Source organism: Salvelinus namaycush, chromosome 20, assembly GCF_016432855.1.
Source record: "Salvelinus namaycush isolate Seneca chromosome 20, SaNama_1.0, whole genome shotgun sequence".
In the NCBI taxonomy this organism is placed as follows: domain Eukaryota; kingdom Metazoa; phylum Chordata; class Actinopteri; order Salmoniformes; family Salmonidae; genus Salvelinus; species Salvelinus namaycush.
The window spans coordinates 10716583-10731494 of NC_052326.1; the positions used below are offsets into that span (position 1 = coordinate 10716583).

The 14912-nt window shown below is 41.5% G+C and overlaps 1 protein-coding gene across 1 annotated transcript; it reads right to left on the reverse strand.

Moving 5' to 3' along the window:
- Nucleotides 1-646: 646 nt before the first annotated feature.
- Nucleotides 647-4710, reverse strand: LOC120065583. Its single transcript, XM_039016646.1, has 6 exons — nt 4621-4710; nt 3505-4156; nt 2927-3031; nt 1341-1402; nt 748-1041; nt 647-691 (listed from the first exon to the last, which is right to left on the reverse strand). Exons 2-6 carry the CDS (start codon nt 4145-4147, stop codon nt 647-649), a joined length of 1149 nt encoding a protein of 382 aa, XP_038872574.1. The 5' UTR covers nt 4148-4156; nt 4621-4710.
- Between the last annotated feature and the right edge of the window lie 10202 nt (nt 4711-14912).

Here is a 14912-nt window from a genome sequence, read left to right on the forward strand (position 1 = left end):
TGTGTCCCCAGAACCAGGATTAAGAATGAGGAATAACCTATGTACCTGTACCTTGTAGCAGGGTAGTTAGTGAATGCAGTTACAGTACATAGTACTTACTATCACTAGTGGTCCTCTGTGGCGTAGGTTGGTAGAACATGGCGTCTGCAATGCCAGCATAGTGGGTTCAATTCCCGTAAAATGTATGCACACATGATTAGTTGCTCTGGATAAAAGTGCCTGCTAAATGGCATATTACATTTTATAATTTAGGTAAATAAATACAGAGTGTACCAAAAGTGGTAAGAACTCCATATTGCATTTCCATTACTTACTAACCTGTAAACATAGTAATTACACAGATTGCCCTAGTGTAGATTTACAGGTACAAGGCCTACTATAAGTGTTGTGTGTGATGTTCCCTTCGTGACTTGCCTCTGGGTTGCATTTTCAGTCATCTTTAAGTAATCTATTCCATTTGTGTCACAAGGAATCGAGGAGCACTCCATGTGCTTTTACACCACGAAGAATGTTCGGTTTCCCCTGCAGTCTTTTTTTGCATGTGACGTATCAATGATTATGATCATCATAGTTATGCAACGTCTGATCTGGATTAACCTGAAAAGCAACATAAATGTCATTAGAAACATATTTGGTATTTCTTGATTCACTTGGTGACAGCACTGTGGTTACAGGTCATGTAAAGCAGAGTCTAGTTGGGTGGAAAACATGTTATAGCTTTTAAGAAAACAGAAGGCTGCCTCTCACCTCTGGTGTTGTTACCTGTGTCTGAGTGAAGCGGTCTTCTAAGTAGCGGTGGCCCAGGCCCATGATGTGGCCTTTGGAATGCCTGGAGAGACAGGCTACCCTGGCTGTGAAGTCCAGAGTGAAGGCAAGCTTGACCAGCTCCGGGGCGTTGTCGGGCCCAGATCCAGCAGTGTGTGGTGCATGGCGGCTCTGGCTTGTAGGTGTCTCTGTCTCCACGTACGTATCAGCTAACTGCTGGAAGGTGCTATAGGACAGCTTCTGGAAGAATGAGCTCAAGCTGGGGTTCTCCTTCAGCTATGGAGAAAGGACATACTTTCACGACCATAGAATATAATACGTTATTATCTATTAGGAAATAGCAAGTTTAGACTAAAGTCCAGACCTGTTTTGTGCTAACATTCCACTTCTTGTAGTCTGTGTAATTTACCAAACATGTTTGGCAAATGACAGATTACAAGAAGTGGAATGTTAGCGCAATCAGACTGGTACCCAGCCTATAGCAAGCTGTGCTAAATGTGAAAGATGCATTGAGTGTCAAAGAAAGACTTAAGTTTCTCAAATGCAATCTTTTTTTATAGGTTATAAACAGAAACCTTGCTATCAATGAGGTCTCCTTGCTGCTTCATGAGAACAATGATCCTTTTGATGACGTCCTCTGGAAGAAATGGATAGAAAACATACAGTAGGTAAACATACAGGTAACTGCCAAAGATATACAATACTATATTTAAAACCTCCATGAGATCGGTGTCCCCCCCGCGGGATGGTTGAGCTACCGTGCGCTAATGTGATTAGCATGACGTTGTAAGTAACAGGAACATTTCCCAAGACATAGACATATCTGATATGGGCAGAATGCTTAAATTCTTGTTAATCGAACTGCACTGTCCAATTTACAGTAGCTATTACAGTGAAATAATACCATTCTATTGTTTGAGGAGAGTGTACGGTTATGAACTTGAAAATGTATTAATAAACCAATTAGGCACATTTGGGCAGACTTGATACCCCATTTTGAACAGAAATGCAATGGTTCATTGGATCAGTCTAACACGTCGCACATACACTGCTGCCATCTAGTGGCAAAATGTAAATTGTGCCTAAACTGGAATAATACATTGTGGCCTTTCTCTTGCATTTCAAAGATGATGGAACAAAAAACAACAAAAAAGCATGTTTTTTCTTTGTATTATCGTTTACCAGATCTAATGTGTTATATTCTCCTACAATAATTTCACATTTCCACAATCTCAAAGTGTTTCCTTTCAAATGGTATCAAGAATATGCATATCCTTGCTTCAGGTCCTGAGCTACAGGCAGTTAGATTTGGGTATGTCATTTTAGGCGAAAATTGAAAAAAAGAATCCAATCCTTTAACCTTTATTTAACTAGGCAAGTCAGTTAAGAACAAATTCTTATTTACAATGACGGCCTACACCAGCCAAACCTGGACGACGCTGGGCCAATTGTGCGCAGCCCTATGGGATTCCCAATCACGGCCGGTTGCGATACAGCCTGGATCACAACACCAACAAAAAAAATCTTAATAGGGTGTTGGGCCACCACGAGCCAGAACAGCTTCAATGCACCTTGGCATAGATTCTACAAGTCTAGGACTCTATTGAAGGGATACGACAACATTATTCCATGAGAAATTCCATAATTTGGTGTTTTGTTGATGGTGGTGGAAAACGCTGTCTCAGGCCCCGCTCCAGAATCTCCCGTAAGTGTTCAATTGGGTTGAGATCTGGTGACCGAGACGGCCATGCATATGGTTTACATTGTTTTCATGCTCATCAAACCAGTCAGTGACCACTCGTGCACTGTGGATGGGAACATTGTCATCCTAGCCATGATAGCCAAAATAATGGCCTGCCCAGCATTTTCATACATGACCCTAAGCATGATGTGATATTAATTGCTTAATTAACTCAGCAACCACACCTGCGTGGAAGCACCTGCTTTCAAAATACTTTGTATCCCTCATTTACTCAAGTGTTTCCATTATTTTGGCAGTTACCTGTAGTAACTCTACATTAGACAGTAACATACTTGTGTGATGTGCTGTATTATATGACCTTTACAGCTTTAAACATAAAATGTGTATGTTGCTATAGAATGTGTAAATTTTAGTATGAATATATAAGACATCAATACACATAAGAACATTGATACTTACCATCTGTAAGAGCCGTCTCTGTCTCTTTCACCTCATGCACAATCTTCTCCAGCTCTTCTGAAACTTTCTCATAGTACGAGTCAGTAGGCCCCACACTCAAAACCGCTGTAAAAAGTAACAAGAACGATCATTGCCTTTTGCAGTCTTTTTTTCATGCAATAACTGTATAATAACTGGACTACCAACTAGGGCCCGAGTCAACTAGGGTCCAATTTCCCAAAACATTATTAAATCGAGTCCAAGTCCGCATTGAAATCTATTTAGCGTAATAAAAAAAATCCTATTGAATAGCTACTAAAAAGTAAAGTTAACATTCATCATAAATATAAATAGTTGATTCCTCCGTCTACTGTATCTGTGTTTACAGGTCTATATTTCCAAAATGCTTTAAGATAGGCATTATCCTGCATTGTTTGAGTTAAGGGCGTGTGTCACAATATCTACCCCCCCCTTAATGGTTTTAAGCTAAACTGATTGCAAATTCCACAAAATCCTGTTTGAACAAAAGGACAATAATAAGAAAACACACAGTACAGTGTGTGATAAATGATTTGGGTGCCATGTCCTCACAAACCTACATTCTACTCCAGTTATGTCAGTGGTCTTGGCCCTGTCCAAAGCCAATGGTCTCTTCACAGACCCTCTGTGGCTGTCAATCTTGATTTTTCTCAGAGATAGTCTCCTCGTGGAGTTACTTTGCCTTATGGATTTCTTTTTCTGCAAGGTTCCTTGTGACTGTCCATCTTTCTCTGTGCCAGACTCCTGCTCGTCTTTCTTGTCACTCCCCTTCGTCGAGAAAAAACCCAGAAAACCTTTCCAGAAAGAGGTATTTTTGCTCTTCTTCTTGCCCTTTTTAGACTTGTTCTCCAGTTCAGTAGATGTCTCAATGTCAGGAATGTCAGCAGGCTCAGGGATTTCTACTAGAGACACATTTGGTATAACAACTTCCTCATTAGGTGGTGTGCTACTGGCAATGCCCTCGTCAGGTGTGCTGGGCTCCAAGGTGATCAAGGCGTCACTAGAATGCCGACGGACTCTTATGCATTTCTCTGGCAGTGTCACCCACTTCTGAGGCGTTGTTGGTGACCTCTGGTCCTCACATGTCCCATCATTTAAACTGATGCTGCGCTTCACATACACCTCCAAGAGGCGACAAGTGTCATTGTGGCCAAGAGATAGCAGCTGGGCGTTTTTGGGCATCACCTTTTCTGTAACCTCCATGACTGATACCTACAATAGATAGATAATGCTAATTATTTGTTTTCTTCACTACTGTAAAAATGTCTAGATTTATAAATGTTCTTCATTCAACATTATGAGATGTCACATTCGCAGAATTGTCTTGTATGTTGTTCTGGTTGGTGTGGTTTCACTTTTAATGCTCAGCCTAAAGTAAAGTCTGCATGATTTAAATTGTTCATTTAAAGTTTCATGAATTGATTAACTTTGTAGCCAACAGAAATCCGGCTACAGGCACGATTAGCACAACATTGGGTCCGAATACAGTAAATTCCATAACATTCAGAACAGTTCTTTGGTCATAGTATATTACGCATTACTGATTTCACTTCTTCCTGAACAGTTGGCTATTTACCAGTGCCATTACCCCTTTCAATTAGCCATTTCCTATGTTAATATGTCAGTCGACAACATTAAATAATAGAATATCGTAGGTAGGCTAGTAGGCTACTCACCTTTTTACAGTCTGTCTAGCGTTTCCTTCCCTATAAATGTGTTGATTCCGACGTGTTGTCTTGGTGAGATATAGGTCCTTGCAATACGGCATCCTTAGGGACGTCAAACTCTGACGTCACCCCAATGAAGTTTACATTTAAATTGGTTAAATTAAGTGGTTAAGGTTAGGGCAGCGTCTACCAAACTCGGGACTCCAAGGGGTGCACGTTTTGTTTTTTGCCCTAACTCTACACAGCTGATTCAAATTATCAAAGCTTGACGATTAGTTGATTATTTGACTCATCTGTGTCGTGCTAGGACAAAAAAACAAAACGTGCTGCCCTTGGGGGACCGAGTTTGGGGAAACCCTGGTTTAGGTTTAAGTAAGGGTTATGGTTAGCGTAAGGGTGAGGTAGGGGTTAAGGTTGGGATTAGGGTTTCGGGTAGTGACGTCTCAGGGATCCCAGATAGCACTAATCGTGAGATATATCTACACCTAAAAAAATATATATATACACTAGATAACAAATTGGGAGAGATGTGTTCAAGCTACAGTGCCTCCATCTTGGCACTCCCCCACCGTTGTAAAAAACATTTTGGAAGCTATAGAAATGCATTTATTAATGCCTACATTTGTTTTTGCCTCCTTAATGCATACTTTAAAATTATATTACGTGAGCTAAAAATAAAAATGTCGAAAATATATACAGTACCCGTCAAAAGTTTTAGAACACCTACTCATTCCAGAGTTTCTTTATTTTTTACTATTTTCTACATTGTATAATAATAGTGAAGACATCAAAACTATGAAATAACACATATGGAATCATGCAGTAACCAAAAAAGTGTTAATCAAAATATATTTTAGATTTTAGATTCTTCAAAGTAGAATCTTTGCCTTGATGACAGCTTTGCACACTCTTGGCAATCTCTCAATGTTTGGTACTGATATTGTTGGCTGAAGAAAGGTACATTTTTAGGGGGAATTATGGTCACACAAGGGCCTTGTGGCCGTGGCTGTCGATGCTGCCGGGAAATTTGAGGCCAGCCCTGAATCCAACATGACATCGGTTCTCTCTGTTGGATCTAAAGACTGGCCCACCTCCCTCCCCATCTAGGGGCCCAACCACCTCACCTCTAGCATCCTGAACCATTGGGGGAGAAGAGAGCGTTTCTCTGGCCAGAGGAACGGCAGGAAGTCTGACTGGGTACCATGTGTAGTTGTGCCGGGCCGGCCTAGGGGCCTGGTTCAGCTGAACATTGTCTGGTTGGCGCGGGGTTGGTGGAGTTGCATCTGGGCACAGTCTAAAGGTTGGGTAGGGGCAAGGCTGCACATGATTCCGATGAATTGTCTGTATTGGTCCCCCTCCCTCCGGTCGGATATGAAGGACTGGCAGTCCAGTGTCCTAGAATGACAAAAGGCTGCGGTTACCATCGGGGTGCTAGTTTACCCTGATCACGTAGTCGGAAGTTCCGCAGGAGCACCCTTTCACCAGCCATTAATTGAACGTCCGCTTGTTGTACCGCTGTTTGTCTCATTCCTGTTGATTTCAGATCCTTGCCTCGATCTGACAGTGGGCCCATCGTAGCTGGTCATGATGGTGCCTCACTCATGATGGTGCCTCACCCATCCATCTAGGTCCATCCACAGAGTCGGGCATGCCTGCTACACATTACAAGGAATGGGCATAACAACCACAGTGTTGCACTGCAGCTGACTAGCAGGTAATTACCTGCTAGTCAGCTGCAGTGCAACACTGGGGTTGTTACCTGCTAGTCAGCTGCAGTGCAACACTGGGGTTGTTACCTGCTAGTCAGCTGCAGTGCAACACTGGGGTTGTTACCTGCTAGTCAGCTGCAGTGCAACACTGGGGTTGTTACCTGCTAGTCAGCTGCAGTGCAACACTGGGGTTGTTACCTGCTAGTCAGCTGCAGTGCAACACTGGGGTTGTTACCTGCTAGTCAGCTGCAGTGCAACACTGGGGTTGTTACCTGCTAGTCAGCTGCAGTGCAACACTGGGGTTGTCCTGAGCTGATTTTGTCCGATTTTGTCAACTTCCTCTGCTTACTTAACCTGGTGCCAGACAGGCAGACTTTGCAGTGCCTCCGTGTGCGACTACCTTGAGGAGCAGTTTGAGGGACTTTGCAGGGTAATGTCATGCAGTGAGGCGTAGGGGATTGTCCGCATCAGGGCGACCCCCAGTGGATGGGTGCCGAGGGGTGTGGTGCTCCTCCAACAGCTCTCTCTTGAGGTTCTCTCTGTACTTTTGGTAGGTAAATACTTTACCTATGATGGAGTGGGGAGGATGAGGGAAGGGAGAGGATGATGAGGCAGTGGGTAGGTGGGTGAGATATTGTCACTATAATTGCATAATGGAACTGTGTGATCTGTACATCCAATTACAAAAATACCTTGTACAGTAATCCTCTCACCTGTTAGTTGCCGGTGAACTATGTGGCCGATGAGGGCAGAAGTGTCGATCAGATGGAAAAATATCTTCTTATACCACTTGGTCGTTTTCCGAGTGCATTCCACAAAGCTGTTTATCATGTCCGCCTTATCCACTGCCCCCATTTTGAGATTATAGTCAAGCACACAGTCTGGTTTGATCTTCCTCTCTCCCGTCAGGTGGTCCTTCCCCCTGTGGCCGACATGGTTGCTGTATGGACAGTGGAGAGGACATGGACGTCTCGTTTGTCATGCCACTTTACTGCCAGCTGTTGACCATTCTCCTTGAACTCCACCTCCCCTCTCTGCATCTTCCTGTATCTGAATGCCGGTATCCCCTTCCTGTTCGAGCTGACTGTGCCACAGCCCCTGTGCTGTTGCAGATGCTGTAAGATTGTGGGACTACTGTACCAATTGTCCACATAAAAAGTGTGTCCCTTGCTAAGATGAGGAGCCAGCATGGTCATCACCATTGACCCGGACACCCCAAGCCCCTCATAATGTTGGATGTCAGTGGTGGACCCTGTGTAAACTATAAGGGTGGCAAAGGAGGGAGTTGCATACATAGGATCTGTGCTCCAGTATTCTCTTAGGGAGTTCTTCTTTACTATCCCCATGAGAAGGACTGTCACCAGGAAGGTATACATTTCACTAATTGTGGTTGTCACCCATTTAGCGAGTTTCCCCCCAACTCCTTGCTTACTCTTCTCCTGTAGCTCCAAGGCATAGCGATTGGTCTCCTCTACTGTGTCTCCCAACAGCTCCTCTGTCAGAAACAACTTGAAACACTCTGCCTCAGTTGGAAATGGCAATGGGCGTTGCACTCCAGACTGGGACTCATCAAAGTAAACAGCAGGGCCAGGAGGGGTGAAATGGTTGGCGGCCTTCCAGCTACCACAGAACTCCTATACTTCATCCACTGTCTGTCTGCCTCCATCACCCCCAGCATCTTCAAAGGGACCAGAATTTTGCTAATGCTACAGTTTAGCTCACTAGCTACATACAAAAACAACAACACTGAATGGCTCAGAGTGGGAGTGAGAGGTTACGTGATTGACTGCCGGCACATGCCACTTAAATCAATAAATCACTATCAGAAAATGTTTTGTTTGGTAATTATTTATATATTTACTGTTTTATTCACATTTTCAATTACCAGTTACAAATCATGCATTCTGATTCTTGCATAGATTGTAATGGGCACATATTATGTGTGTAAAATACTTTTTTTTCAAGGTTGTACTGTTTATGATGAGCTAAGCTAATTCCAGCTGTATGTGGAGCCATGTTAGTTGACATACAAAGCATTCTGGGTTTCATGTAATTGTCTGTTGGACCAAAGATGTTATAACAAAATGAGGTGAGCAAGGGTTCACTCATTTTTTGAGGACTTTCGGAAATGAATGGCAGGATGTCAACGATGGTAGACGACACCCCCCCTTGAACATGCATACTATAAACAGACCAAACTCATCTTGTCTTCTTATCTTTGGTTTCTGTGAGGTAAAAAAAACATGGCAGCGTGCAGAAACTACCCATCGTCGGATTACTTTTGACTTCTAGAGAGTGTTTTACTCAATTATTTCGATCAATGGTGAGCTCACCCGTGATGTGATTAATTATAGATAGTAATTACTACTAGCTAATTGATATTGTAGTTTGTCAGCGAGAGTTATACAAATATGACCCCTTGTGTTACTTCAATCTTTCCTCAGTTAGCGCTAGGACAAATGTAGCCTACATTTTTCCAGTTTGGATGATTGTGTTATGCTGTAGATAGTTCTGTGAACATTGCATCCAAAAACAAACAGCTAATATTCTGGACATAACTTTGTAAGAACTGTGTTTGTTAAAAAGTAGCCAGCTCAAATGCTGATTGTTGCGTCATTCGAAACTGGCCGTTCTAAATAAGCATTCTAAATAAGCATTCTAATCACACCGGTGTGATCATATGCTATAGGGACCACTGTAGAATGATCACACCAGTGTGATGGTATGTGTGAAAGGGTTAAAATGTCACTGAAGATACTTGCCAGATGGTCCGCGCATGCTTTGAGTACACGTCCTGGTAATCAAACTGGCCCTGCGGCTTTGTGAATGTTGACCTGTTTAAAGGTCTTGCTCACATCGGCTACGGAGAGCGTGATCACACAGTCGTCTGGAACAGCTGGTGCTCTCATGCATGCTTCAGTGTTGCTTGCCTCGAAGCGAGCATGAAAGGCATTTAGCTCATCTGGTAGGCTCGCATCGCTGGGCAGCTCACAGCTCGGTTTCCCTTTGTAGTCTGTAATATTTGTCAAGCCCTGCCAAATCCGACGAGCATCAGAGCCAGTGTAGTAGGATTCAATCTTAGTCCTGTATTGACGCCTGTTTAATGGTTCGTCTGAGGGCATAGCAGGATTTCTTCTAAGCATCCGGATTAGTGTCCCGCTCCTTGAAAGCGGCAGCTCTAGCCTTTAGCTCGGTGCGGAGGTTGCCTGTAATCCATCGTTTCTGGTTGGGAAATGTACGTACGGTCACTGTGGGGATGACGTCATCGATACACTTATTGATGAAGCCGGTGACTAAGGTGGTATACTCCTCAATGCCATTGGATGAATCCCAGAACATATTCCAGTGTGCTAGCAAAACAGTCCTGTAGTGTGGCATCTACGCTATTTGACCACTTTCGTATTGAGCTAGTCACTGGTACTTCCTGCTTTAGTTTTTGCTTGTAAGCAGGAATCTGGAGGATAGAATTATGGTCAGATTTGCCAACTGGAGGGTGAGGGAGGGCTTTGTATGTGTCTCTGTGTGTGGGGTAAAGGTGGTTTAGATTGTTTACCCCTCTGGTTGCACATACTGGCAGAAATTAGGTACAATGGATTTAAGTTTGCCTGAATTAAAATCCCTGGACACTAGGAGCGCCGCTTCTGGATAACTATTTTCTTGTTTGCATATAGCCTTATACAACTTATTGAGTGCCGTCTTAGGGCCAGCATCAGTTTGTGGTGGTAAATAGATGGCTACGAAAAATATAGATGAGAACTCTCTTGGTAGATTGTGTGGTCTATAGATTATAACGAGGTATTCTACCTCAGGCAAGCAATACCTCAAGACTTCTTTAATGTGTATATATGAGTGAGAAAACAAATGTTTTATTCATTTTGAATTCAGGCTGTAACACAACAAAATGTGGAGTAATTCAAGGGTCATCATTACTTTGTTAAACTTCTTGTCAATATGGGGGCGCTGTTTCCACTTTGGAAACAATCGTGCCCAAATTAAACTGCCTCATACTCTATTCTAGATCGTACAATATGCATATTATTATTACTATTGGATAGAAAACACTCTCAAGTTTCTAAAACCATTTGAATTATATCTGTGAGTAAAACAGAACTCATTTTGCAGCAAACCTCCTGACAGGAAGTGAAAAATCTGAAATCGAGGCTCTGTTCCAGGGCCTGCCTATTCAATTGCCTAATTCCTATGGATTTGCATGCACTGCATACGCCTTCCACTAGATGTCAACAGGCAGTGGAAGGTGGAATGGGGTGTCTAGCTTGATCTGAGGTCGAACAAGAGCTCTTGGAATGACGTGACCACAATTTCCTTTCTCTACCTAGGCGCGGGAAGGACATCGACATTGGCTTCTGAAAAGCTTTCGGTATACATGGTAGATATCTCCGGCTCTGATTTTATTTGATAGATGTGATAAAAACATCATAAAGTAGTTTTTTTCAACCGAGTTGTATCTGTTTATTCAACGTTTATTGCGAGTTCTGGAATTTTCCTTTCTTTGCGTCAGGAGAATTTGGACATGTTCGCGCCACATGGCTAGCTAAGGTTGCTAATTCGACAGGAGAAGAGGACATTCTAAAACCAAACAACGATTTATTCTGGACAAAGGACTCCTTGTACAAGATTCTGATGGAAGCTCAGCAAAAGTAGGAACCATATATGATGTTATTTCGTATTTCTGTGGAAAATGTTTAGTCCTATTTTCTGCCCATTTTGCGGGCGCTGTCTCGCTATAACGTAAGCTGTTTGTTATGGTAAAGTTATTTTTAAAAATCTAACACGGCGGTTGCATTAAGAACCAGTGTATCTTTCATTTGCTGTACAACATGTATTTTTTAGTAAAGTTTATGATGAGTTCTTTGATTAGATTAGGTGACTGTCCAAAATATCTCCGGAGAATTTTGTGCATTTTGGCTACGTATTCACAATGTAAAACCAAGATTTGTACCTCTAAATATGCACATTTTCGAACAAAACATATATGTATTGTGTAACATGATGTTATAAGACTGTCATCTGATGAAGTTGGTCAAGGTTAGTGATTAATTTTATATCTTTTGCTGGTTTTTGCGAATGCTATCTTTGCGGTGAATGAATGCGGTTGTGTGTTTGGCTATTGTGGTAAGCTAATATAATGCTATATTGTGTTTTCGCTGTAAAACACTTAAAAAATCGGAAATATTGGCTGGATTCACAAGATGTTTATCTTTCATTTGCTGTACACCATGTATTTTTCATAAATGTTTTATGATGAGTATTTAGGTATTTCACGTTGTTCTCTGTAATTATTCTGGCTGCTTTGGTGATATTTTTGATGGTAGCTGCAATGTAAAACTATGATTTATACCTCAAATATGCACATTTTCGAACAAAACATAGATTTATTGTATAACATGTTATAAGACTGTCATCTGATGAAGTTGTTTCTTGGTTAGTGACTAATTATACCTCTATTTGGTCGGTTTTGTGATAGCTACCTATGCGGTAGAAAAATTGTGAAAATATGCGGTTGAGTCTTTTGCTATTGTGGTTAGCTAATAGAAATACATATTGTGTTTTCGCTGTAAAACTTTTTAAGAATCGGAAATGATGGCTGGATTCACAAGATGTTTATCTTTCATTTGCTGTATTGGACTTGTGATTTCATGAAAATTATGTTATATGATATCCCTGTGGCGTTAGGCTAGGCTATGCTAGTCAGCTCTTTTGATGGGGGGGATCCCGGATCCGGGTTTGTGACTCGTTAGAGGTTTTAAGGCACTGTAGGTGTTGGAAAGATCTAAAGGTCTGTTTTTGACAGCCCTTTCACAGACTTTCCTTCACAACCAGACAACCATTCCACTACTGGAGTATCCCCAGCATCATTCAGGCTGGGATAACATTCCAGTTAGTCAATAGGTCTCTTTGGTGTGCAAGCTGTATCTGCTGACTGCTTATAGAGAGCTGTAAAAATGGAAACTGATCACCCCAGAGCCCCAGTCATACAGGATGGACACCACGCTTGTCACTGCAGCTTGCCCAGAATGACCAATAAGTAGTGCAAGCTGGTCAGGCCCCAGAACTACAACCCCTACTGGCTCATAATAATGGCCAGAATGGAGCTAATCGAGTGGCATCAAACACATGGAGACCATGTGTTTGATGTATTTGATACCATTCCACCTATTCTACTACAGCTATTACCACAAACCCATCCGCCCCAATTAAGATGCCACCAACCTCCTGTGCTCTGCGTCCTTTAACACACTCATGTCTTTGTCACCCCAAAGACTTTGAATCAACCTTGCACACTTAGTTTTAGTGGGGTAAAGAGGGCTGTACATATACACTACTAGAGTAGCTGACTGTTGTATTACAGTTGCTTTCCTGTCACTTGGTTACACAACCATGTGGTTGTGTCGTGAAAGGCTCATAATAATATTTTGTGCAATTTCTCATTGTTGATATTGTCATGACGTGGCCCTTTCTGGGTGTAGATCGTGGCTTCCCCCTCTCTCTCACTCTCTCCTACACCCAGGTTCTGTTATCTCAGGCCATAAATTCCTGGCGGAGACACTCTCCTCCTGGTCATGCAGAGAGAAAGAGACCACAGAGAGAACAATATATTTCACTGGGCCAAACTCCTAAATCCCCAAAATGGGAGAATTAAACAATATGTCCACCTTTGAGAGTGTGGGAATGGTCCGTGGACACTTAAGGGATGGGATGTTGAGTGTGTTTCATTTGGTGACCTCATGAAGGACAGGAAACACACATAACTATATCTCTGAATGTGTACATTTCTCAATTATGGGGTTTGCATTTAATTCAGGTAATAAAATGAATGAGTAAAGATGAAACTATTTGTGAAATTATGTAATGTGATGTTAACCAATTACTTTGAGAGAGTTGAATTCCCTGTAAAGTTTCACTAGTCAGCGGCCAAGCCCCCTTGAGCACAGACATGATCAGGCGTCATGGAATCGCCCTTTTCTACTGTTACAAATAAAACCTACTCCTGAGGATATCCTCTTTAGACCACGAAAACCCCAGTGTCCGCTAAGCTTGCAATGGTTGTTGAATTCCTAACTATACCACGTGGAGTATTGGCTACACGTCTGGAAATGCTTCAACTCTGAGACTATCGATCCCTACAGAATAAGAGCAAATCTTAGATGCAAAGTACTAGTCTGCAGCTATAAATGACTTAAACCGAGGACGATAATACATACAACCGCCAAAACATCTATACTAGGAGAACATTTCTGAATGGTACTCAAGTATCAATTCTAACCACGAAATACTTTGATCTTCAGGGAAACAGAAAGCGAGAGAGATACTCGGATGAACTCTCTAGCAGACGGACCGGATTCCAACAGAGAAGACAACAATGACATACGGGCGTAAATATGTACTTGCAATTATTTATTTCCCTCTCTTTCTCAGTACACACCCCCTTCCCTTTGTCCACCAAGCTGTCATATCAATATCTACTGTTTGTTTGTTTATGCATTTCTGTGATTATTTCGTTAGTTTGTAAATAAATGATTAAGCCAATTGGTGTATGGATGATTTATAGTAAAGGCTGGGTTCGTGCAGATAAGCAACAATTTACGACATTCAGATGAGACTGACGTGAGGTAAAGAATAATTAATTAATAGAAGACTAATTGACCAGTTATTAAAATATCTGAAGAATTATAATCAGAAAATTATAACTTTGTAATCTGAAGATTTTCCATGGTGCCCCGACTTCCTAGTTAATTAAATTTACATGAATAGTTTAATCCCGTAATAATATCTACAGAGAAATGATTTGATAAAATAAAAGTCTTCCCCTTTAAATGATGCCAAAGACACGACAATATGCTGTAAGTGTGTGAATGTAATTAAAACATGAACACACATTGAAAAACTAGACATGTCAGTGCCTCTGATAATCCTAGGTATACCAAGAGCCTTATGAAACCATTTTAAAGACATACCACAATACAAATGAACAAGGGCTACTTATATGCAGGCTGTTTGAGTGTAATCATGTTGGCCCTATTGGATTCAGAATAAAATGTATTCACACCAACAGTGTTTAAAGGCTAGTGTGTTGAACACAATTCTGAAAAAATGCCTCATTTACAAAATGTATATTTACAGGTGATTTAACCTCCATTAAATGTTGTTATGGCACCCATAGTTGATTGGATGCCATATTGGATTTGAGCCAAAATATAAAGATAAACTGTGATGGCCCATTTGACTTAATTGCAAGACTAGGGGCTAAAGATAAAATCCTTTAAGGAACCTTGGACCCCCAAAAATGTAATTTAGACGTCTGAGCCCACTGGTTTTCCTTAGAGCCAATAACAATAGCCATAACATAAAAAATTACATAAAAATGATGTATGCATTTTTGTCAGGCAGGACCATACAGCACTGAATGAGAGCAAATTCGACTTTTGTCTATTGTTGTCTATCGACTTTTGTCTAAAGTTGTCTATTTGAACAGCTACCAAAAAGTACATTTTACATTTATCTTACATATTCATAGTTGATATTTCCGCATATTGTATCTGTATGTTTAAAGTCTACATTTCCAAGATGCAA